Here is a 25,293-nt window from a genome sequence, read left to right as displayed (position 1 = left end):
AGCCGACGTCAGTTGAGCGTGGACAATTATAGACCCAAGCCGAAACATAACGTGTGAAAAAGAACGTTTAAAAATAAATAAATGTTTTAATGATAGAATATAGTGTTGTCATCAGTATGACTTAAGTATGCCAAGTTTGCAGTCGATACCACATTGGGAAGCGGGTTCAAATTGAGTTACAAGATTTGAGGATATGATAACGACAACAAAAAGCGTGATAATTTGTTTTTTTACCCTTCTATCTGGCAACAAAACTGACACCTTTTTTTACGAGGAGTCATGTTTGCATAGACCAGAATACCTGCAGTCATAATGCAAACAAAAAACACAACTCTGATAATGATATGCACTGTCCTTGAAGTTGATTGGTCCACACCCGAGACAGCTTTCCTTAGAGCCTAGTCTCACATGGTGTTGGACCAGATGACGCCAAAAGGCGCACAACTCAAAGGCAATGCACCATCAGAGTATGAGAGCTTGGGGCAAGCATCCACACCATTGGAACCTCATTTGGCAGTAAAAAATATAATAATTGTTTTTTTACCCTTTTATCTGGCAACAAAACTGACACGTTTTTTTACAAGGAGTCATGTTTGCATAGACCAGAATACCTGCGGTCGGAATGCAAACAAAAAACTCTGATAATGTGTGTGCACTGTCCTTGAAGTTGATTGGTCCACACCCGAGACGATTCGTAAATAGGTGCAGGTCTACAATCTTGTCCCTGACATCCTTGGAGAGCTCTTTGGTCTTGGCCATGGTGGAGAGTTTGGAATCTGATTGATTGATTGATTGCTTCTGTGAACAGGTGTCTTTTATACAGGTAACAAGCAGAGATTAGGAGATTTTTTTGTTGTTGTTGACCAGTGTTATCAGAGCGTTATCCCACAAGTCCTGCGTTCGGTTAAAGCAGACTTGATGAGGCCTCGCAATGGCCGTGCGCGTGTTGGCGTTTATTTCCAGAAAGGGTTAGAAACCCACTGTTTTCACAATCGCTCAAACGATCCACGTTCCACGTCGCCTCCGCGTTGAAAGACGGCTTGCGGCCGAACACGCGTGTCCAACAAGCTAATCACGCCGGAGTTTAATGTTCAAGCGCCCCGTGTGTTTAGCACCCAACTCGGCTACGTGCTCGCAGCGCACGCAAACCCTCGCTAACGAGAAGAGCGCGCCAATCTGCGTTTGAACCGGACGCGGGTTTTGCTTAAATACTCATTCCCTTTGCGGCGACATGATCCACACATTCGTATTATTTACATTTTCGGTTTAGAGTAAAAAATTATTTACATATTTGTGTACAACTTTATCCTGACCCCACGACCTCCGTCACGTCCACCCCGGATTCTCCACTTGTCCAATCGTCGCCGCCTGCATCGTCCCCTGCGGTACGTCCCAGGGGAGCTACGGTCGGTCCAGAAACCCCACAGCACCAACGTTCAACTACGCTGAAGAACAACAACAACAACGTCGCTCGAGAAAAGATGATTCGGCCAACGATCTCCTTGCTACTCTTAGTTCTTTCGGTAAAGTCACCGTGTAGGTAAAAAATGAAATTAAAATTAATAAAAAATAAAAACAATAAAAATCACGACGTTTCGGAGGCAACACAAGCTTCCGTCTTCAGGTGAAACTGTCACAGCAAAAAATCTGTATCAAGTGGAGAGAAGTTTCACCTGAAGACGGAAGCTTGTGTTGCCTCCGAAACGTCGTGGTTTTATTGTTTTTATTTTTTATTAATTTTAATTTCATTTTTTACCTACGTGGTGACTTTACAGAAAGAACTAAGAGTATGAATCCTTGCAGTCACGAAAGCGTCAAAGCTACGATCTCCTTGCTGCTGTGGCCGTGGCTGTGAATTTCTAGATGTCCGTTGAGCTGCTTTCGCACCGCCGTACGTAGCCAACCTTGATAATCTGTGTGTCTCTGTGTGTCTCTGTGTGTCCCTGGGGGGTCTGTGGGTCTCTGTGTGTCTCTGTGGGTCTCTGTGGGTCTCTGTGTGTCTCTGCGGGTCTCTGTGGGTCTCTGTGGGTCTCTGTGGGTCTCTGTGGGTCTCTGTGGGTCTCTGTGTGTTTCTGTGTGTTTCTGTGGGTCTCTGTGGGTCTCTGTGGGTCTCTGTGTGTTTCTGTGGGTCTCTGTGGGTCTCTGTGGGTCTCTGTGGGTCTCTGCGGGTCTCTGTGTGTCTCTGTGGGTCTGTGTGGGTCTCGGTGTGTCTCTGTGTGTCTCTGTGGGTCTGTGTGGGTCTCTGTGGGTCTCTGTGGGTCTCTGTGGGTCTCTGTGGGTCTCTGTGTGTCTCTGTGTGTCTCTGTGGGTCTCTGTGTGTCTCTGTGGGTCTCTGTGTGTCTCTGTGTGTCTCTGTGGGTCTCTGTGGGTCTCGGTGTCTGTACGTTGAACTTCCTTCGCGCCGTACGTGCCCAAGCGCGCTAATCGGAGGTGTGGGGGGGGGGGGAAAGGACAACACACTAAACACGACACCAAGTGCTGAAGAGATGAGTTTGTCAATCCAGGTGAAGGATTTTAAAGTGCACAGCTCCCAATGGCTTCCTCACATCGGAAGGAAGAGCGCGTTCCAGACGGCCGCAAAAGCAGCGCAATCTGAAAGCGCCACGCGACGATGCTTCACGCCGCTCCGTGTCGATGAGCTCAGCGGCGAGGTGTCGCGGTGGCACCGCCGCCGTCACCGCCGCCGCCGCCGCACCGGAACGAACGCCGGTCGCAGTGCGAGCGCCGGTGCTTGGCGAGGTTCGAGCGGCTGCCGAAGCGGCGGCCGCAGTCGGGGCAAGCGTGGCCGCCCTCGTCGGCGCCTACGGGAGGAGGGGGGGGGCGATGATCCGGCTGTACGACACTCGGTGCCTAAGGAAAGTGTAAAAGTCTAGACATTGGTAGCAAGAACTCGGACTTGAACGTTTTCTCTTAAGTTGAGCCCGGCACAGCCTGTGGATGTGGCGGCCGTCTGGATGTGCCGGTGTCGCTACTGCTGCTACTACTGCTGCTGCTGCTACTACTGCTGCTACTGCTGCTGCTACTGCTGCTACTATTGCTGCTACTGCTGCTGCTACTGCTGCTACTGCTACTACTGCTGCTGCTGCTGCTACTGCTGCTACTATTGCTGCTACTGCTGCTACTGCTGCTACTATTGCTGCTACTGCTGTTGCTACTGCTGCTACTGCTACTACTGCTGCTACTATTGCTGCTACTGCTGCTACTGCTACTACTGTTGCTGCTGCTGCTGCTGCTGCTACTACTGCTGCTACTGCTGCTACTACTGCTGCTACTACTTCTGGTGCTACTACTGCTGCTACTACTTCTGGTGCTACTACTGCTGCTACTACTACTGATGCTACTGCTATGGACGTGGGGGGGGCACAGGGTCCCGTGAGGGCTGGGCTCACCTTTCGTCGTGTCCTCCAACTCCACCACCACCTCCGCAGGCCTCTGCTGCTCCTCCATCACCTCCTCCTTCACCTCCCCCATCACCTCCTCCTTCACCACCTCCTCCTCCTTCACCACCTCCTCCTCCTTGACCACCTCCCCCATCACCACCTCCCCCATCACCTCCTCCATCACCTCCTCCTTCACCACCTCCTCCATCACCTCCTCCTTCACCGGGAGGCCACCGCCGCCACCCAACACCACCATCGACATCGCCTCTGCCTCTCCCACGTCTGTAGCGGCAGCAGTAGCAGCAGTAGTAGCAGCAGTAGTAGTAGCACCACCACCATCAGCAGCCAGACAGAAGCCCATGACGCAAACGCGACAACAAAACCACCACCACCACCTTCACTACCACCAACACCACCAAAACCACCACCACCTCCACTACCACCAACACCACCACGACCTCCACCACGACCTCCACCACCACCTCCACCATCACCTCCACCAACACCACCACTACCTCCACCACCACCTCTTACCACCACCACCACCTCCACCACCTTCACTACCACCAACACCACCTTCACTACCACCAACACCACCCCCTCCACCATCACCTCCATCATCTCCACCACCACCACCACCTCCACCACCTTCACTACCACCAACACCACCACTACCTCCACCACCACCACCACCTTCACCCCCTTCACTACCACCAACACCACCATTACCTCCACCACCACCTCCACCACCACCTCCACCACAATCTGCTCCGTCCGTCTGTCCCTCCCATCCTCCTGCGCACCAGGCGAGGTAGTCAACATCTCGTAGCCACTGTGGCGTCAGGGTCGGGATCGAACCCACGACCTCCTGCACACCAGGCGAGGTAGTCAACATCTCGTAGCCACCGTGGCGCGAGACGGAGACTCACCGTAACCGTCGTCCTGGCGCTCCACCTTCACCGCCACCGTCGTCCGCATGGAGCGACCCTCCTCCACCTCCTCCTCCACCTCCTCCTCCACCTCCTCCTTCACTTTGCCGGATCCCCTCTCTGTGAGCACGCCGCTCGGGGAAGAGGAGCTGTCTGTAGACATCTCCTCATCACCCCCCTCCTCCTCCTTCCCCTCTTGCCGCTGCCACCGCTCTCCGGCCGCGTCCCCCTCGCCCCCCACCACCGCCGCCGCCGCCGGCGCCCCGAGGCCGCCAGCGCCGCCCCCCCCCCCACCACCGCGGCCCAAAGTTAGAGACGAGCGTGTACTGCGGCGCCGGCACCGGCACCGCCCCCTCGGCCGCCCGACCCTCGCGGCCTCCCCGGGCCCCTCGCCGGCGAGCGCCGTGGCGGGCGCGCCGGTGGGCCTTGAGGTGCGCCACCAGCGCAAAGCGCTCGCCACACGAGTCACAGCGCCACTGCCACGCGGCGCCGCCGCCACAGCCGTCCCTCGCCGCCGTGGTGGCGGTGGTGGCGGTGGTGGCGGCGGTGGTGGCGGCGGTGGTGGCGGTGGTGGTGGCGGTGGTGGCGGCGGTGGCGGCGGTGGTGGCGGTGGCGGCGGCGGTGGTGGAGTCTCCCCCCCCCGGTGCCCCCCCCCTTCTCCCGGGCTGCGTCGAGGATGAGGCGGCGGCTGCAGTTGATGCGCGAGACTCGCGACTGCGACGTCCCGAAGAGCCGGGCGATGGAGTCCTGCGACCACCGGCGGTCCAGCAGCGCGATGATCTGCAGGCACTGGGGCAGCGTCAGCGCCATGGGCGGTCGCCTGCCTGCCGGCGGGACCCGGGGTCGGCCGGTTTGGTTTGGAGAATTAAATACGGTGGACACAAACTCCCTGGTTCTGCATAATGCACGGGCATAAGTAGTACTATTCACACACCTGCATTTCCCATATCCCCTCCCTTTGATGTTGCTAATCCTGCATAATGCACGGGCATAAGTAGTACTAATCACATACCTGCATTTCCCATAAATATGCTAAATTCCTCTTGATATGCAAATTCTTTTGTCGAAGCGCTCTTTCCCCCCCTCCCATCCCAGCTTATATACACGCTCCAAGCTCGTGTGCTGTTTCATTCAGACGCTGTCTCCCCGACAGACCTGGTTTTCACCTGAGGACGGCTGCTTGCGTTGTGGCCGAAACGTCGTGAGAATTATTTTATTATGTTTTATTTTTATTATTTTATTACTTCCCTTCTACGTGACGACTTTACCGAAAGAACCAAGAAGATGAATCCCTGGTTCTTTCGGTAAAGTCACGTAGATTGAAAAAATTATCGAGTAAAAGAAAACACGACGTTTCAAATCAAGACAGGACACACACAATCCGTGATCTGATCCCATCCATGAAGGGGGTCATTGCTGACATGCAATACCCCGGAGTCTACAAACTGAGGGGCACCTGCGGTAACAGTCGCATTGAGGATACGAAACGACACGTCTCGGACCGTGTCCGCGAACACAAAGCAGATCTGCAACACGGCAGAACCAACACCTCTGCCGCGGCTGACCACTGCTACAACGCTGCGGGCTCGCGTGATATTGACTTTGCAGAGACCAAGGTACTCTGCAAACCTTCGGGCTACCATCAAAGGTTTGTTCATGAAGCCATCCAGATATAGAAACATAACTTCAACCGAGAAGATGGATACAAGTTGAGCAATCATTGGAAGGATGTTATTAACCAGGTAAAGCTTTCACTTTTCGATTGAAAGCTTTCGTGACTGCAGGGATTCATCTTCTTGGTTCTTTCGGTAAAGTCACGGAGAATGGAAACAATAAAAAATTATAAAATAAAACACAATAAAATAATTCTCACGACGTTTCGGCCACAACGCAAGCAGCCGTCATCAGGTGAAGACCTGGTCGTGAGAATTATATTATAATGTTTTATTTTTATTTTTGATTGTTTCCATTCTACGTGACTTTACCGAAAGAACCAAGAAGATAAAGCCTTCACTGTCGCGGTTGTTTCCATCTTGTCCGCTGGGTACTGGTAGATTTTTCCGAATCACTTTCCCCGCCGTGTCCCACTACTCCCCCACCCAGCCTCACTTGTTCTCCCCCTAGCGCTCACACAGCCCCCCCCCCATTCCCCTACCCCCCCCCCCCCTTTCTCCCCCCTTGGCCCCCCCCCCTTTCCTACCTATATAACCTCTTGCCACGGCAGCTCTCTCGCCCACTCCACCGTTTGTCTTGCCATCGAAACGTCGCGGTTTGTTTTGTTTTACATCATTTCACTTCTACCCACGTGACTTTGCGGAGAGAAGCACAGGGCAGAGTGGGTCTCACCGCTCTTGCCGACTGCCGGCACCGGCTGTGGGCCCCAGCCGCCGGCCCCCACCACCGACCCCTCCCCCGCTCCCCCTGGGGGGGGGGGGCCCTGTCTCCGAGGGGTGCCCCTGGGCTGGGGGGGGGGGCACGCGGGAGGTAGAGGGAGTAGAGGGGGTAGGGGGGGGTGGGAGGTAGGGGGGGTAGGGGGGGGGGGTAGCCGTTAGACACGCCCCGTCACCACCCCCGGCGTTACCACCAGTGTACCCACAGTACACTCCCGGCGTTACCACCAGCGTACCCACAGTACACTCCCGGCGTTACCACCAGCGTACCCACAGTACACTCCCGGCGTTACCACCAGTGTACCCACAGTACACTCCCGGCGTTACCACCAGCGTACCCACAGTACACTCCCGGCGTTACCACCAGCGTACCCACAGTACACTCCCGGCATTACCACCAGCGTACCCACAGTACACTCCCGGCGTTACCACCAGCGTACCCACAGTACACTCCCGGCGTTACCACCAGCGTACCTCGGTCCTCCCCTTCCACGCCCTCCAGCTTCACCAGCGCCTCCGACCCTCCGTCTCTCGCTCCACCGGTGCCACCACCACCGCCGCCACCACCACCACCACCGCCACCACCACCGCCACCACCACCGCCACCGCCCGGCCCCCGTCCCCGCGCCGTCGCCCCCGTCCTCGCGTCCTTGCCGACTCCCGGCGCCGGCGTCCACAGGCGCCCGTGCCCGGCGTAGGCGATCATGGTGAAGTGCGCCTGCTGCTGCTGCTGCTGCGGCGCCTCGCCCCGCACGGTGCCGGTGCCGTCGGCGCCGTCGTCGTCGTGCGCCCGCAGGTGTCGCTTGAGCACGGCGATGGTGGGAAATCCGCACTTGCACTCGTTGCACTGCCACAGCCACTCCACCGTCGCCCGCTGCAGCTGCTGCTGCTCCTGCTGCTGCTGCCGCCGCCGCCGCTGCTGGCGGCGGCGGCGGCGGCAGGGGTCACACCGATGATGAGGATCGCGATGCCGATGCCGCCGATGCCGACGATGCGGCAGAAGCGGTCGCTCCGGCTCGTTCCCGGCGGGCCCCCTGGAATTGTGCTCCGCTTGGGAGACTCCGATGGGGGCAGCTCCTTCTCCCGGGGGGGGGCGGCCGCCGTCACCGCCACCGTCACCGGGCGGTGGCGGCGGCGGCTCCGTGCTGCTCCCCGATCGTCCGTGGAGCCGCCGGTGCCGGTCGAAGAAGAGGGGATCCCCGAAGCACATCCCACACTCCTCGCACACCAAGTCGTCGTCGCCGCTGGCGGACCACGACGATGACGACGATGACGATGAGGAGCAGGAGGAGGAGGAGGAGTCGTGGTGGCGTCTCCTCGCCGCGGAGGGGCGAGCCCGCAGGGGCGAGCGGGGGCACCCACCGGAGGCCTGGCTGGACGTCTGGCTGGACGCCTGGCTGGACGCCTGGCTGGACGTCTGGCTGGAGGCCTGGCTGGAGGCCTGGCTGGACGCGGCCCCCCGGAGCGCCGGGCCCGGCGGCCTCCCGGCATCTGTGATGTCGGTCAGAACAACGCCGATTATATCGATGACGATTATAACGATCCGATTATAACGATGACGATTATAACGATGACGACTGTTCCCGGAGCCACTGGGAGCTTCGCCACTTTTCTATCATCATGGTCTATATTGACAAACTAAATTCTTTAGAACCGCTTCTTGTTGTTGTCGTTGTTGTGTTCAGTTTGTTGTCATTCCCCCGCACCTCCGATTAGCGCGATTGACTCCGTGACGTTCAATGTACACACACACAGAGATCCACAGAGACACCCATAGAGACCCACAGACACCCAGACCCATAGAGACACACACAGAGACCCAGAGACACCCAGACCCATAGAGACACACACAGAGACCCACAGAGACACCCATAGAGACCCACAGACACCCAGACCCCTAGAGACACCCATAGAGACCCACAGACACCCAGACCCATAGAGACACACACAGAGACCCACAGACACCCAGACCCATAGAGACAGACACAGAGACCCACAGACACCCAGACCCATAGAGACACCCACAGAGACCCACAGACACCCAGACCCATAGAGACACACACAGAGACACCCACAGACACCCAGACCCATAGAGACACACACAGAGACCCACAGACACCCAGACCCCTAGAGACACCCATAGAGACCCACAGACACCCAGACCCATAGAGACACACACAGAGACCCACAGACACCCAGACCCATAGAGACAGACACAGAGACCCACAGACACCCAGACCCATAGAGACACCCACAGAGACCCACAGACACCCAGACCCATAGAGACACACACAGAGACACCCACAGACACCCAGACCCATAGAGACACCCACAGAGACCCACAGACACCCAGACCCATAGAGACACACACAGAGACCCACAGACACCCAGACCCACAGAGACATCCCACAGAGAACCACAGATTAGCACTGTTCGCTACGTACGGTGCGATGGAAGTTCAACGCAAGTGCGAGCATCATCTCCTACTGCTGCTCGCGCGTGACGTGAGAACTCGCCGCGAGCTCACGGACGCGGCGTTCTTGTCGCCGGAGATGTCTCCTGGCCGATGAGCCGAGCGCCGTGAACGAGACGCAAAGTCGGGGACCGCCTCACCGCTCTCATCGTCGTCGTCGTCGTCGTCGTCGTCGCTGTCGTCGGCATCGTCCTCCTCCAGGGAAACCTCCACCTGGGCCGGGCTCCGGGAAGAGGCACCTCTCAGTCCTGAGGCAGCACGGTCAGCCTCAGCCACGTCTGATGGAACAGAGAGAGACAGAGGTAGAGACAGAGAGAGAGACAGAGAGATACAGAGAGAGACAGAGAGATACAGAGAGAGTGAGAGACAGAGAGAGAGACAGAGAGAGACAGAGAGAGATACAGAGAGAGAGACAGAGAGATACAGAGAGAGACAGAGACAGAGAGAGAGACAGAGAGAGAGACAGAGAGAGAGACAGAGAGATACAGAGAGATACAGAGAGAGTGAGAGACAGAGAGAGAGACAGAGAGAGACAGAGAGAGAGAGAGAGACAGAGAGAGAGACAGAGAGAGAGACAGAGAGACAGAGAGAGAGACAGAGAGACAGAGAGAGATACAGAGAGAGTGAGAGACAGAGAGATACAGAGAGAGACAGAGAGAGAGAGACAGAGAGACAGAGAGAGACAGAGAGACAGAGAGAGAGACAGAGAGAGAGACAGAGAGAGAGACAGAGAGAGAGACAGAGAGACAGAGAGAGAGACAGAGAGACAGAGAGAGAGACAGAGAGAGAGACAGAGAGAGAGACAGAGAGAGAGACAGAGAGACAGACTTTTGACTTTTAGGGCAACTTTATTCCCTCCTGCGCAATTGCGCCGGAGTCATTTTTTTTTTTTTAGCCCTAGCGGCTGGAGACAGCGAACAACGGCACAGTGCGCCACATTTTGACGCGCAGCGTCAGTATCGCGTCGCCGTTTTCTGCCGTCCTCCGAGGCCAACCCGTCAGAGAGTAAAAGTCAGTTTTCCGTCTGCCACGGTGCAGAGGGCCTGACCGGCCCCCCACCTCTCGCAGAAAACGGCGTGGTCGTCGCCCACGTGCGCATGGTACGCGTGTTCCAGTCGGAGCCGCGCTTTGACAAGTCCGCGCGTCGTCGCCACCGCCGAGCAGCCGGCATCCGACGCGCCAGCCTGTTTTTTCTTTCGGGTTTTGTAAATAGCCATTTTGGCTTGTGCACACACGAAACTCAGGAGGTCGTGGCTTTTGTTGGGTAGGTACGGCACCCCGTACACGAACCAGTTCTTCTGGAACCTCAACCCCAGTTTTGTCGAGATGTCCCCCAAGAGCTTGAACAGCGGGGACAGCCGCGCGCACCCCATATACTGGTGCGCCAGGTCTTCTCGCACGCCGCAGAACACGCACCGGTCTGATGCCTCCGGGGTGATCTTATTCTGCCACGCTGCCGAAGGCAGCGTCCAATGGAGCAGCCTCCACTGCAGGTCCCCGCAGCGTTTGGTGATGGGGGGCCTGTATAGGCGGCCCCATTGGGGGGTGGCCGCGCCCGATGGTGCCAAGGCGCTCCTCCACCTGGTGTCTGGGAGCTCCGCCAGCTCCCGGCAGCGCAGCGTCTTCACGCTGCACGCGTACAGCGCTCCTTTCAGCGCGCTCCGAAAGGGCACGCTCTGGCAGCTCCCGAGTTTTAGTATTTTTTCGGAGTCGTCACGCCCGGCGGGCCGGGTGCAGGTGAGCCGCAGCTCGGGGAAGGAGGGAGGGGGGGCGCCGTCTTCGGGCGCCACGAGCCGCAGCCGCAGCTCCCGCATCGCCCCGAGCGCCGCCCGCAGCAGCTTTTCCCCGGCCAGCACGGTGCGGAGTCCGGCGGCGCCGCTGACGTCGGCCGCGGACCTCCACGCTGGGTGCCGGTCGCGGTCCTGCACCAGGTCTCCCACCGCCCGTATCCCCGCCGAGGTGAAGCGGTGGGCCAGCGTCACTTCCTCCCGGATCGCGGCGAAGCGGCCGTTGATAAACAGCGGCTCGCGCAGAAACTGCTGGAGCGTGCATTCCGGGTCTCCCCTCTCCCAGGCCAGACTGCGCCATGCGTCCAGGAGGCTTCGGTGGAAAGCCGGCAGCCCCGCGTAGTCGACCCGGGCCAGGTCTAACAGGAAGATTTCTCTCCCGTAACCCAGGCCGCCCCCGGCGCCTCTCAGCAAGGCGAGGGTGGGTGCCACCCAGGGCAGGGTCTCTCTGCCGTACAGCAGTCGCTGCACGGTCTGCAGCCTGAAGGTCAGGACCCTGGCGTGGATGTCCACCAGGCCCTGGCCGCCCTCGCCCACCGGCAGTCGGAGGACTCCCGGCCGCAGCCAGTGCTTTCCTTGCCACGTGAAGCGGGTGAGCGAGCGGGCTGCTCCTCCGAGTAACCACTCCGGGGGCTGGAGGGTCTTCGCTCTGTGCCACAGCACCGCGGCCGCCAGATTGTTGCCCACCAGCACCCGCCCCCTGAAGGACATCGCCGGGGCGAAACGCGCCCATGCCGCCAACCTGGCCTCGAACCGGTCCCCCAGTTCGGGCCAGTTTCGCTGGGTGACGTCGGGCCCTCCGAGGTGGACGCCCAGGTACCGGACACCGTCGGTCCGCCAGGCGACGCCTCCCGGGAGGAGCACCGGGCACGCTGCTCCCTGCGGCCCCAGGCGCAGAGCCGAGGTCTTTGCCCAGTTTATTCTGGCGCCGGACGCCGCCTCGTAGGTCGCCACCGCTCGGCCCAGCGCAGCCACGTCGTGCGCGTCCGTGGCGACCACACACAGGTCGTCCGCGTACGCCGATACCCTGATGATCGCCCCCTCGGGGCCCGGCACCCTGTACCCCGACAGGGAGAGCTGGAGGCGGCGCACGAGGGGCTCGATGACCAGGGCGTAGAGGAGGCCCGACAGCGGGCACCCCTGTCTGACTCCGCTCGCCACGGGGAAAGGGGCGCCGAGCTGCTGGTTAACCTTCAGCAGGCTCGACGCACCCGCGTACAGGAGCCGCACGCGCGACCTGAACGCCGGCCCAAACCCGGACGCGGCGAGCAGCTCTTCCATGAAGTGGTGGCTGACCCGGTCGAAGGCTTTCTCCTGGTCGAGGAAGAGGAGGCCCACGTCTGTTCCGAGAGACAGAGAGAGAGACAGAGAGAGACAGAGAGAGACAGAGAGAGAGACAGAGAGAGAGACAGAGAGACAGAGAGAGAGACAGAGAGACAGAGAGAGAGACAGAGAGAGAGACAGAGAGAGAGACAGAGAGAGAGACAGAGAGACAGAGAGAGAGACAGAGAGAGACAGAGAGAGAGACAGAGAGACAGAGAGAGAGTGAGAGTGAGAGACAGAGAGAGTGAGCCAGAGAGAGTGAGAGACAGAGAGAGAGACAGAGAGACAGAGAGAGAGACAGAGAGAGACAGAGAGAGAGACAGAGAGACAGAGAGAGAGTGAGAGTGAGAGACAGAGAGAGTGAGCCAGAGAGAGTGAGAGACAGAGAGAGAGACAGAGAGAGACAGAGAGAGTGAGAGACAGAGAGAGACAGAGAGAGAGACAGAGAGACAGAGAGAGAGTGAGAGTGAGAGACAGAGAGAGTGAGCCAGAGAGAGTGAGAGACAGAGAGAGAGACAGAGAGAGACAGAGAGAGAGAGAGACAGAGAGAGACAGAGAGAGAGACAGAGAGACAGAGAGAGAGTGAGAGTGAGAGACAGAGAGAGTGAGCCAGAGAGAGACAGAGAGAGACAGAGAGAGACAGAGAGAGTGAGAGACAGAGAGAGTGAGCCAGAGAGAGTGAGAGACAGAGAGAGAGACAGAGAGAGTGAGAGACAGAGAGACAGAGAGAGTGAGAGGCAGATCAGCTCAATAGGTAGGTGGCTGCAACACTTTTGTGGAGCCCATGGGCTTGTAATTACCAACCCGCTGTTCCGGCATCAGCGCATCCACACAACATCAAGGTTGCACGCTGGGTCCAAGCAAGAACATCTGCTGGACTACATCGTGACGGATCAGCGGATGCGAGCCCATGTCCTTAACACCAGGACCTACCGTGGAGCTGACCTGCCACTAACCATCGCCTTGTCATCTGTGAAATGCGCCTGTCATTCTTCCATTTCGCTGGTGGGTGTACACCCAGGACCCCATTCAAGCCCACGATGGCCTAGCCTCAGCTACATCATTAGACCTGCTTTGCCAGTACCAAAATATGATAATAGGGGTTTTTCCCATTTTTTCTGGCAACAAAACTGAAACCTTTTCACGAGGATTCATGTAACTGCATTAACCACAGTGCTTGCAGTCAAAATGCAAAAAAAAAAACACTCTGATAGTTTGATGCATTGCCCTTGAAACTGATTGGTCCACACCAGAGACAGCTTTCTTTTGAGCCTAGTCTCAATTGGTGCTAGACCAGATGACGCCATAAGGCGTACAGCTCAAAGACAATTCACTATCAAAGTAATGAGGGCAGTCGCCCTCCAACAACAACGGAGGGCGGAGGAGCGACGCTCACAACAACGAGCGGAGCGCCGGGTGGCTAAAGCACAGCAAGTTGGCACAGTAGGGGGCACAGGTGGTGCATCAGCCAGTCATCTCGGTCATCTCGGTCATCTCGGTCAGTCGACCCGTGGCACCTGCTGGGTCTGCCCCGTGACCTCCTGCCAGCGGGCGTTCGACACTTCACGTGGCCTCAAGGTGCACTTGGCCTGGCACAAGCGTCGTGGTGACGTCACCGCCACTTAGTGGCCAATGGCGGTTGTTGTTGTTGTATAGTGTGGGTGTGTAGTGTGTGTGTTGGTATGTGTGGTGTGTGTGGTGTGTTGGTGTGTGGTGTGTGTGGTATGTGTTGGTATGAGTGGTGTGTGTGGTGTGTGTGTGGTGTGTGTGTTTGTGTGGTGTGTGTGTGGTGTGTGTCTGTTGGTGTGTGTGGTGTGTCTGTTGGTGTGTGTGGTGTGTTTGTGGTGTGTGTGTGGTGTATTGTGTGTGGTGTGGTGTGTGTGGTGTGTTGGTGTGTGTTGGTGTGGTGTGTGTGATGTAGTGTGTGTGGTGTGGTGTGTGTGGTGTGTTGGTGTGTGTTGGTGTGGTGTGTGTGATGTAGTGTGTGTGGTGTGGTGTGTTGGTGTGTGTTGGTGTGGTGTGTGTGATGTAGTGTGTGTGGTGTGTGTTGGTGTGTGTTGGTGTGTGTTGGTGTGGTGTGTGTGGTGTAGTGTGTGTGGTGTGGTGTGTTGGTGTGTGTTGGTGTGGTGTGTGTGATGTAGTGTGTGTGGTGTGTGTGGTGTGTTGGTGTGTGTTGGTGTGGTGTGTGTGATGTAGTGTGTGTGGTGTGGTGTGTGTGATGTAGTGTGTGTTGGTGTGTGTTGGTGTGTGTTGGTGTGGTGTGTGTGATGTAGTGTGTGTGGTGTGTGTTGGTGTGTGTTGGTGTGGTGTGTGTGGTGTAGTGTGTGTGGTGTGGTGTGTGTGGTGTGTGTTGGTGTGTGTTGGTGTGGTGTGTGTGGTGTAGTGTGTGTGGTGTGTGTGGTGTGTTGGTGTGTGTTGGTGTGGTGTGTGTGGTGTAGTGTGTGTGGTGTGGTGTGTTGGTGTGTGTTGGTGTGTGTTGGTGTGGTGTGTGTGGTGTAGTGTGTGTGGTGTGGTGTGTGTGGTGTGTGTTGGTGTGTGTTGGTGTGGTGTGTGTGGTGTGTGTGGTGTAGTGTGTGTGGTGTGGTGTATGTGTGTTGGTGTGTGTGTGTGGTTGTCTGTGGGTCAGAGGGGAGGGATGAGGGGGGGGGGATGAGGGGGAGGGGTGAAAAAAAATTATAGGGGAGGGGGGTGAGAGGGGAGGGGGGTTAGAGGGAGGGGGGGGGGGCGAGAGTGGGGGGTGGGGGGGGGGGTTGAGGGTGGGGGCTGCGAGCGCCACCTCCTCCATTCAGACTCCTCCCCCCCCCCTCCTCCTCCTCCATCATCACCGCCTCCTCGACTCTCCCCTCGTCCACGCCGCAGTGGAGAGAGCCTGGAGCCCTGGATCCTGGAGCCTGGAGCCCTGGAGCCTGGAGCACTGGAGCCTGGAGCCTGGATCCTGGAGCCTGGAGCACTGGAGCACTGGAGCACTGGAGCACTGGAGCCTGGAGCACTGGAGCACTGGAGCCCTGGAGCCTGGAGCACTGGAGCCTGGAGCCTGGATCCTGGAGCCTGGAGCCCTGGAGCCTGGAGCACTGGAGCACTGGAGTCTGGAGCCTGGAGCACTGGAGCCTGGAGCACTGGAGTCTGGAGCCTGGAGCACTGGAGCCTGGAGCACTGGAGCACTGGAGCCTGGAGCACTGGAGCCTGGAGCACTGGAGCACTGGAGTCTGGAGCCTGGAGCCTGGAGCACTGGAGCCTGGAGCCTGGATCCTGGAGCCTGGAGCCCTGGAGCCTGGAGCACTGGAGCACTGGAGTCTGGAGCCTGGAGCACTGGAGCCTGGAGCACTGGAGCCTGGAGCACTGGAGCCCTGGAGCCTGGAGCACTGGAGCACTGGAGCACTGGAGCCTGGAGCCTGGATCCTGGAGCCTGGAGCCCTGGAGCCTGGAGCACTGGAGCACTGGAGCCTGGAGCACTGGAGTCTGGAGCCTGGAGCACTGGAGCACTGGAGCCCTGGAGCCTGGAGCACTGGAGCCTGGAGCCTGGATCCTGGAGCCTGGAGCCCTGGAGCCTGGAGCACTGGAGCACTGGAGTCTGGAGCCTGGAGCACTGGAGCCTGGAGCTCTGGAGCACTGGAGTCTGGAGCACTGGAGCACTGGAGCCCTGGAGCCTGGAGCACTGGAGCCTGGAGCCTGGATCCTGGAGCCCTGGAGCCTGGAGCACTGGAGCACTGGAGCACTGGAGCACTGGAGCCCTGGAGCCTGGAGCACTGGAGCACTGGAGCCCTGGAGCCTGGAGCACTGGAGCCTGGAGCCTGGATCCTGGAGCCTGGAGCCCTGGAGCCTGGAGCACTGGAGCACTGGAGTCTGGAGCCTGGAGCACTGGAGCCTGGAGCACTGGAGTCTGGAGCCTGGAGCACTGGAGCCTGGAGCACTGGAGCACTGGAGCCTGGAGCACTGGAGCCTGGAGCACTGGAGCACTGGAGTCTGGAGCCTGGAGCCCTGGAGCCTGGAGCACTGGAGCCTGGAGCCTGGATCCTGGAGCCTGGAGCCCTGGAGCCTGGAGCACTGGAGCACTGGAGTCTGGAGCCTGGAGCACTGGAGCCTGGAGCACTGGAGCCTGGAGCACTGGAGCCCTGGAGCCTGGAGCACTGGAGCACTGGAGCCTGGAGCCTGGATCCTGGAGCCTGGAGCCCTGGAGCCTGGAGCACTGGAGCCTGGAGCACTGGAGTCTGGAGCCTGGAGCACTGGAGCACTGGAGCCCTGGAGCCTGGAGCACTGGAGCCTGGAGCCTGGATCCTGGAGCCTGGAGCCCTGGAGCCTGGAGCACTGGAGCACTGGAGTCTGGAGCCTGGAGCACTGGAGCCTGGAGCTCTGGAGCACTGGAGTCTGGAGCACTGGAGCACTGGAGCCCTGGAGCCTGGAGCACTGGAGCCTGGAGCCTGGATCCTGGAGCCTGGAGCCCTGGAGCCTGGAGCACTGGAGCACTGGAGCACTGGAGTCTGGAGCCTGGAGCACTGGAGCACTGGAGCCTGGAGCCAATCGGCGGCGTCTGTGCTCATCGCTGCGCTGTGACGTCACGCGAACGCGGGGGTGCCCTGGGACATGAATAACCCAGCCCCCCCCACCAGTGTCGAGCAGCTAGATGCGAGCCAAGACTCTCGTGCGGGGCCCTGAACTATGAATATCTCCCTTTTCTCATTGGGCAACTAGATGCGAGCCAAGACTCGCGTGCGGGGCCCTGAACTATGAATACTCCCTTTTCTCATTGGGCAACTAGATGCGAGCCAAGACTCGTGTGCGCGGCCCTGAACTATGAATACCCCCTTTTTCCCATTGGGCAACTAGATGCGAGCCAAGACTCTAGGTCGGGGCCCTGAACCATGAATACCCCACCCTCGACCCCCCTCCAATGTAAAGTGAGCAACTAGATGCGAGCCAAGACTCGTGTGCGGGGCCCTAAACTATGAATACTCCCTTTTGTCATTGGGCAACTAGATGCGAGCCAAGACTCGTGTGCGGGGCCCTGAACTATGAATACCCCCTTTTCTCATTGGGCAGCTAGATGCGAGCCAAGACTCGTGTGCGGGGCCCTAAACTATGAATACTCCCTTTTCTCATTGGGCAGCTAGATGCGAGCCAAGACTCGTGTGCGGTGCCCTGAACTATGAATACAACAACCTTTCGTCATTGGGCAACTAGATGCGAGCCAAGACTCGTGTGCACGGCCCTGAACTATGAATACCCCCTTTTCTCATTGGGCAGCTAGATGCGAGCCAAGACTCGTGAGCGCGGCCCTGAACTATGAATACAACAACCTTTCGTCATTGGCCAACTAGATGCGAGCCAAGACTCGTGAGCGCGGCCCTGAACTATGAATACCCCCTTTTCTCATTGGGCAGCTAGATGCGAGCCAAGAGTCGCGTACTGGGCCCTAAACTATGAAAACCCAACTTTTCTCATTGGGCAACTAGATGCGAGCCAAGACTCGTGTGCGGGGCCATAAACTTTGAATACAACCTTTCGTCATTGGGCAACAAGATGCGAGCCAAGACTCGCGTGCGCGGCCCTGAACTATGAATACCCCCATTTCTCATTGGGCAGCTAGATGCGAGCCAAAATTCTAGGTCGGGGCCCTGAACCATGAATACCCCACCCTCGACCCCCCTCCAATGTAAAGTGAGCAGCTAGAAGCGAGCCAAGACTCGTGTGCGGGGCCCTAAACTATGAATACTCCCTTTTGTCATTGGGCAACTAGATGCGAGCCAAGACTCGTGTGCGGGGCCCTGAACTATGAATACTCCCTTTTCTCATTTGGCAACTAGATGCGAGCCAAGACTCGTGTGCGGGGCCCTGAACTATGAATACCCCCTTTTCTCATTGGGCAGCTAGAAGCGAGCCAAGACTCGTGAGCGCAGCCGTGAACTATGAATAACCACTCCCCCTTTTCTCATTGGGCAGCTAGATGCGAGCCAAGACTCGTGTGCGGGGCCCTAAACTATGAATACTCCCTTTCGTCATTGGGCAACTAGATGCGAGCCAAGACTCGCGTGCGGGGCCCTGAACTATGAATACTCCCTTTTCTCATTGGGCAGCTAGATGCGAGCCAAGACTCGTGAGCGCGGCCCTGAACTATGAATACCCCCTTTTCTCATTGGGCAGCTAGATGCGAGCCAAGACTCGTGTGCGGGGCCCTAAACTATGAATACTCCCATTTTCTCATTGGGCAACTAGATGCGAGCCAAGACTCGTGTGCGCGGCCCTGAACTATGAATACCCCCTTTTCTCATTGGGCAGCTAGATGCGAGCCAAGACTCGTGTGCGGGGCCCTAAACTATGAATACTCCCATTTTCTCATTGGGCAACTAGATGCGAGCCAAGACTCGTGAGCGCGGCCCTGAACTATGAATACCCCCTTTTCTCATTGGGCAGCTAGATGCGAGCCAAGACTCGTGTGCGGGGCCCTAAACTATGAATACCCCCTTTTCTCATTGGGCAGCTAGATGCGAGCCAAGACTCGCGTGCGCGGCCCTGAACTATGAATACCCCCTTTTTCCCATTGGGCAACTAGATGCGAGCCAAGACTCTAGGTCGGGGCCCTGAACCATGAATACCCCACCCTCGACCCCCCTCCAATGTAAAGTGAGCAGCTAGATGCGAGCCAAGACTCGTGTGCGGGGCCCTAAACTATGAATACTCCCTTTTGTCATTGGGCAACTAGATGCGAGCCAAGACTCGTGTGCGGGGCCCTAAACTATGAATACCCCCTTTTCTCATTGGGCAGCTAGATGCGAGCCAAGAGTCGCGTACTGGGCCCTAAACTATGAAAACCCAACTTTTCTCATTGGGCAACTAGATGCGAGCCAAGACTCGTGTGCGGGGCCCATAAATATTGAATACAACCTTTCGTCATTGGGCAACAAGATGCGAGCCAAGACTCGCGTGCGCGGCCCTGAACTATGAATACCCCCATTTCTCATTGGGCAGCTAGATGCGAGCCAAAATTCTAGGTCGGGGCCCTGAACCATGAATACCCCACCCTCGACCCCCCTCCAATGTAAAGTGAGCAGCTAGATGCGAGCCAAGACTCGTGTGCGGGGCCCTAAACTATGAATACTCCCTTTTGTCATTGGGCAACTAGATGCGAGCCAAGACTCGTGTGCGGGGCCCTGAACTATGAATAATCCCTTTTCTCATTTGGCAACTAGATGCGAGCCAAGACTCGTGTGCGGGGCCCTGAACTATGAATACCCCCTTTTCTCATTGGGCAGCTAGAAGCGAGCCAAGACTCGTGAGCGCAGCCGTGAACTATGAATAACCACTCCCCCTTTTCTCATTGGGCAGCTAGATGCGAGCCAAGACTCGTGTGCGGGGCCCTAAACTATGAATACTCCCTTTCGTCATTGGGCAACTAGATGCGAGCCAAGACTCGTGTGCGGGGCCATAAACTATGAATACTCCCTTTTGTCTTTGGGCAACTAGATGCGAGCCAAGACTCGCGTGCGGGGCCCTGAACTATGAATACTCCCTTTTGTCATTGGGCAACTAGATGCGAGCCAAGACTCGTGAGCGCGGCCCTGAACTATGAATACCCCCTTTTCTCATTGGGCAGCTAGATGCGAGCCAAGACTCGTGAGCGCGGCCCTGAACTATGAATATCTCCCTTTTCTCATTGGGCAGCTAGATGCGAGCCAAAATTCTAGGTCGGGGCCCTGACCCATGAATACCCCACCCTCGACCCCCCTCCAATGTAAAGTGAATCCCTGCAGTCACGAAAGAAGCTTTAAATCGAAAATTAAGAAGTCTGTTTAACTAAGTAGAACGTGTTGTCTATATTTATTTAAAGTTACACATTTTGATGTGACGTCACATTTCTCAAACCCCTCCTCCCCCCTCGTCACAAATGTCCGACCCCACCCCACCCTAGGTGCGTGACGTCATTTATGGCCGGTCCCTTAGCCGCCGGTTATCACAAAAGCGACAAAGCAAAGCACCTGGGCTTGGGGTCACGGGAGATATTTATTATCAGTCTGGTTGACGACACGATGCTCTGTGTGTGTCTGCCAGGAACATAGAATATTACAAACGATGAAATCAAACGACCGCATGAAATATAATCGCGATGTTCTCACCACGTGCGTTATACACTGTACGATATATACTGTACCCTGGGGTGGTGATGGCCTCTCCCTCCGCCGGTCCGTGGCCGCGTTTCGCTCTGCGCTGACCGCTGCTACAATGACGTGTGGCCGTCTGGAACGCTCTGCCTTCCGATATTGGGAAGCTACTGGGGGCTGTGATTCATCCTCTAGATTGACAATCGCATTGATCTAGAACTGCTTCTTGTTGTTGCGTTGTTTGTTGTCCTTCCCCCGCATCTCCAATCAGCGCGGTTGGCTACATACGGTGCGAAAGAAGTCCAATGTCCACGTACCGTACGCGTTGCGCGCGTACGAAGCGCTCTGAAATGCCACCACGGTGAAAGAACCGCAGCTGTGGAACACAAAACACCACCAACATCACTACGACGACTCCGCCGGTGGTGGTGGTGGTGTAAACCTCCAGCATCTCCAGGCCTCCACACCACCACCCTGTGGGTGCACAGCGGACGAGGTTTTCTATCGGGATGTGGGGGTTCGTTTTAAAGTGCACGGCACCTGTGCCTCCCTCATCGCCCGGACTGGTCCCACGGCGATGGAGCCCGTTGACGCGCCCCTGCGGTAGGTCAACTCGGCACGGGCAGAGGTCACGCTCGTACGGGGGGGGGGGGGGGGGGGTACGACTCAATCCACCACAGAGCCGAACTTTGACCTTGGCCGCCCGATGCGTATCTCGCAATGTTGTCGAAGGCGGCTTTTGAGTGATCGAGGTCAAACTAATCGCTGCGGCGCTCCGGTCGTCCGTGACCTCGTAGAGGTCACCGGTGATCTTATAGAGGTCACCGGTGATCTTGTAGAGGTCACCAGCGATCTTGTAAAGGTCACCGGCGATCTTGTAGAGGTCACCGGCGATCTCGTAGAGGTCACCGTGATCTTGTAGAGGTCACCGGTGACCTTGTAGAGATCTTGTAGAGGTCACCAGCGATCTTGTAAAGGTCACCGGCGATCTTGTAGAGGTCACCGGCGATCTCGTAGAGGTCACCGTGATCTTGTAGAGGTCACCGTGATCTTGTAGAGGTCACCGGTGACCTTGTAGAGATCTTGTAGAGGTCACCGGTGATCTTGTAGAGGTCACCGGTAACCTTGTAGAGGTCACCGTGATCTTGTAGAGGTCACCGTGATCTTGTAGAGGTCACCGGTGACCTTGTAGATGTCACCGGTGACCATGTAGAGGTCATCGGTGACCATCTAGAGGTCACCGGTGATCTTGTAGAGGTCACCGGTGATCTTGTAGAGGTCACCGGTCATCTGCCTCTTATAGAGGTCACCGGTGATCTTCAGTCGAGCCATCTCAGTGCTGTGGAATCTTCCGGAACGCCGACCCGCGACGAGTCGAATCTGCCCATCGCAGTGACGCGAGGAAGTCGCGACCGCTTCACAGACGCTGGGGCTCTGCGACCTTTGAACGCGTACTCGGGTTTGAGGTCGGGCGACAGTTTGCGGGGTCACTAATGGCTCAAGCCAACTGTTTCAGGAGCGGTGTGACCTGCACCACCTTGCCGGGTGGACAGTCGGCCGGCACAAACAACGTCCGAGCGCGATTTGAGAATCGCCGTGTGTGGACGTAGTCCAGTGGCGACGTCTGATTTGGAAGGCCGAACTTTCTAATTTTTGTTCCAAGCACGGCTTCATTTGTGCCCAGTCTCGCTCTCGTTCTTTCTCGCTTCTTGCGCCGTGGAACAAATTCCCACTCCACGTCAGACTCTCACCCTCGCGCGTCCCACCTTTCGCTCGGCGCTCAGATCCATTCCATTCTCGTTTTCTCTCCCACTGCCTCCACCCCAACGGGTTCGTTCGCCCGCCTTGAACCCACTCGGAGACCCTAATTCCTGACCCGGCTCCGACGTCTGGCCACATCTCTCCCCCAGCCCTACGGTAACGCTCCTCCATCGGCTCAACTGTCCGGCCACCAGACCTCTGCCCCTACCACCCTCCACCTATCCTCATCCACGCGCATTTCACAACTCCCATACCCCACTACCTCTCATCCACGCTGCACCCGTCAGGCACCCTCACTCACCATCACATTCCACCTTATTCTGCTTTACCTACCTCTGCAACATCAGCTCCATTCCCGGCCCCTGTCCATCCATTCCATCACCTTCCTCACTGAACGCCGCGGGATTACATCTTAAAGCGCCCTGGAAAGAGCGCTATATAAATACGAAATGGAATAGATTGGAAATTGATCGACGCCTCTGCCACCGACGTTGGTAGCGCTAGGTTTTCAAGTTCTGTATTGGTTCCAGGTTGATCAAACTCGCGATGGCAGGCCGCGAGAATGCGTTGCCTTCAACACTAGAAACCACCGTCTTGATCATGAGCACGCGGCTGCAACCTGGATTCGAACCCAGGGTCCCAGAGATGCCGGCCCATCACTGTGACCTACAAACCACCTAAACCATCTCTCTCTGAACGTTCAGGCGTCATTGTGTCGCCAATGCCCGCGCTGAAGCTTTATCCACATCTACTCTTAGCCCAGGTTACTGCCGTTAACCCGTTGTTGATTTCATGTGCTTCATATTCAAGGTGCTTACGAAAAAATTAAGACAAAGGTCCCGCCGTGTAGCCTGTAACAGACTGGTTGGGGTAAGTGCTGTTAGAGGAGTAGCAGCAGCACCTATGAAGGCCGACACGGCACACGAGGGGGTGGGTGGCCAGCACCACGCCCGGCCACCTTTGTCTCCCCAGTGCTAGCGATGTTTACTACACACCACCGCTACACCAGCTACTCATTTGAGGCTGAGTCGACCTCGGGGAGGCCCAGAACAAGTTCATATTTTTTGACACAAATGTTGGCCTTGAGCGGGAATCCAACTCGGGTGTCCACCTGGTTTGTAGCGCTGTGCAGCGCAAACCACTGCACTACCGCAGAGGTGGCTCCACCACAACAACCGGCATTCGCCGCTAAATGGCGGCTTCGTCACCACGACGCTCGTACCAAGCTAGGTGCACTTTGAGGCCCGCTGGCAGGAGGTCACGGACAGACCCAGCAGGTGCTATGGGTTGACCGACTGAGACGAATGGCCGATGTACCACCAGCTGCACCCCCCCCCCCCCCCACCGCGCCGACTGGCTGCGTTGTAACCGCCCCGGTGCTCCGCTCGCCGTCATGAGCGTCGCTCCTCCGCCCTCCCATCGTTATTTGGAGGGCGACCACCTCCGGTAGCAGTCCCCAACGTGCACCGCGCCTGCCGGGTGCCCAGCAGCGTCCTTCACGAGCCTCTTCCTCATCCTCATCCACGCGCTCAAGCGCAGTCGGTGGTGACGAAGCAAGTCCCGGCCATCGGGCAGGGCTAAGGCTTCTCACGGCCAGGCCTCTCCTCCACCTCCTCCTCCTCGTCCTCCTCTCAAGAAAGCCACGAGTTTGGGAGGTGGGGGGAGAGTTGGCTCAGAGCCCCGCCTCCAATTGTGTCTCTCTGGCCGCTGTGGGCCCACAGTCCGTACTTGTTTCGAGTGCCGCTTGCGTCAACAACGGCGGCCGCGGCGCGATGGCCGCTCGCTGACCGCTCGTTGGCCACGTGGTGGCGCTGCCGTAGCTACACGTGTTCTGATGACGTACGTCAACGTACGTACGAACGTCGGTTTGTGTTCCGGAACCGGAAGTTAAAATAAGAAACACCGAAGTAACTTTGTCGGTACGTCAAAGCTCCCACAAGGCCATGCGGGGGGGTGGGGGGGAGGGGCATGTGGCACAGTTTTTGGCGCCGGCAATCGTAGAGTTTCCGGCGGCCGTGCCGCTACGGTTCTCTGCGGCGACTACCGACGTCTTTATGAAAACAAACGGAGCTGCTGCTGCTGCGCATTCGTCCGTATAAAATTAAATGCCGAGCCACTCGCGTGTTCCCAGATTCGGCGGTGAACGGGACCCACCCACCCACACCCACACACGTGTGTGTACGGGTACGTGTGTGTGCGTGTGAAGCGAATCGAGTTTCCCGCGCACACCGGTAGAGTAATGCCGATGGCCACGTCCCCGTGACGGAACTCGAGAGGTTCGTATTCGCGGACAGAAGTTCACTTCTCCGGAAGGAAAACATAAAGTGATAATGCACCGGCTGTGTGCGCCCCCCCCCCCATCCACCGCCCCCCGAGAGACAGAAGTGTGAAATCGTGTCCCTGCCGGGGGTTCGGTGGTCATGCGACACCAGATGAAGCATCCGCTGGAGGATGTCAATAGAGTCGTCGGTGCTTGAACATTTCCGAAAGCGTTTGAGGAATCACCGCGTGCGCATTTGTCTGCTGACCCAAGTGCAGAGCGGGTGGTCACTTTGTTAAAGCCATTTCGTCATCCGGGGGGAGGGGAGCGGATGGAGGGAGACTTTAACGTTCGGCCCAAGGCCTCTGACCAGATCACTCTCAACGATCGGCCCCTCCTCTCACCAGAGGTGACCGTACGAGCGCTTGTAACCTCGGTCGGTGCTTTGGGTTGGTGACCACCGTGGCTTGCCAGGTGTTGTAGGAGGTGGGGTTGCGAGTTGCTGGGAGCTCAGCCGGCCTTTGCCCAGGGTTGGGTTGATCGCACGTAACATACGTACGTAAACTTCTTCCGCGCCGTGCGGATACAACAAAAACCTCGTTAATAAAATTGACCGAACCCATCCGAAACATAGCAGCACACTCCGAAGTATGCAGACTCGGCGAGAATTCCTTGGGTGGGAAAGTAGCGCGCGATTACGATTTGTCGGTCCGTCCGTCCGTGAGCGCAGCGTGTGCGCGGCGTGTCCCTCCATCAAGTGCGTGATCCGTGCCGACGATTTTGCGAAGGCCACGGTAGGTAAAACGAAAACAAAAAAAGCCCAAACCGTCGGTCACTTTCCACGAACCGTTCCCTCCCGCCACTTGGCCTGGCCCGGCTCCGTCGCTCCGTTTGCCG

At 57.5% G+C, this 25,293-nt stretch overlaps 1 protein-coding gene and 1 long non-coding RNA gene across 2 annotated transcripts; both read right to left on the bottom strand.

Annotated features, from left to right (window-relative positions):
- Nucleotides 1-62: 62 nt before the first annotated feature.
- On the bottom strand, nt 63-16,820 carry LOC144735463 (uncharacterized). The gene is made up of 7 exons (XM_078617864.1): nt 15,059-16,820; nt 9,313-9,450; nt 7,174-8,190; nt 6,656-6,770; nt 4,310-5,133; nt 3,390-3,662; nt 63-2,801 (listed from the first exon to the last, which is right to left on the bottom strand). Exons 1-7 carry the CDS (start codon nt 16,818-16,820, stop codon nt 2,641-2,643), a joined length of 4,290 nt encoding a protein of 1,429 aa, XP_078473990.1. The 3' UTR covers nt 63-2,640.
- Nucleotides 16,821-20,259: 3,439 nt separating this feature from the next.
- LOC144735437 (uncharacterized) lies at nt 20,260-23,476 on the bottom strand. The gene is made up of 2 exons (XR_013588610.1): nt 21,312-23,476; nt 20,260-21,270 (listed from the first exon to the last, which is right to left on the bottom strand). It is a non-coding gene; the product is annotated as an uncharacterized LOC144735437 (long non-coding RNA).
- Nucleotides 23,477-25,293: the final 1,817 nt, after the last annotated feature.

This window comes from Lampetra planeri, chromosome 55 (genome assembly GCF_965212315.1).
Source record: "Lampetra planeri chromosome 55, kcLamPlan1.2.h2, whole genome shotgun sequence".
In the NCBI taxonomy this organism is placed as follows: Eukaryota; Metazoa; Chordata; class Hyperoartia; order Petromyzontiformes; family Petromyzontidae; genus Lampetra; species Lampetra planeri.
This window is presented reverse-complemented; position numbering and strand designations above follow the sequence as displayed.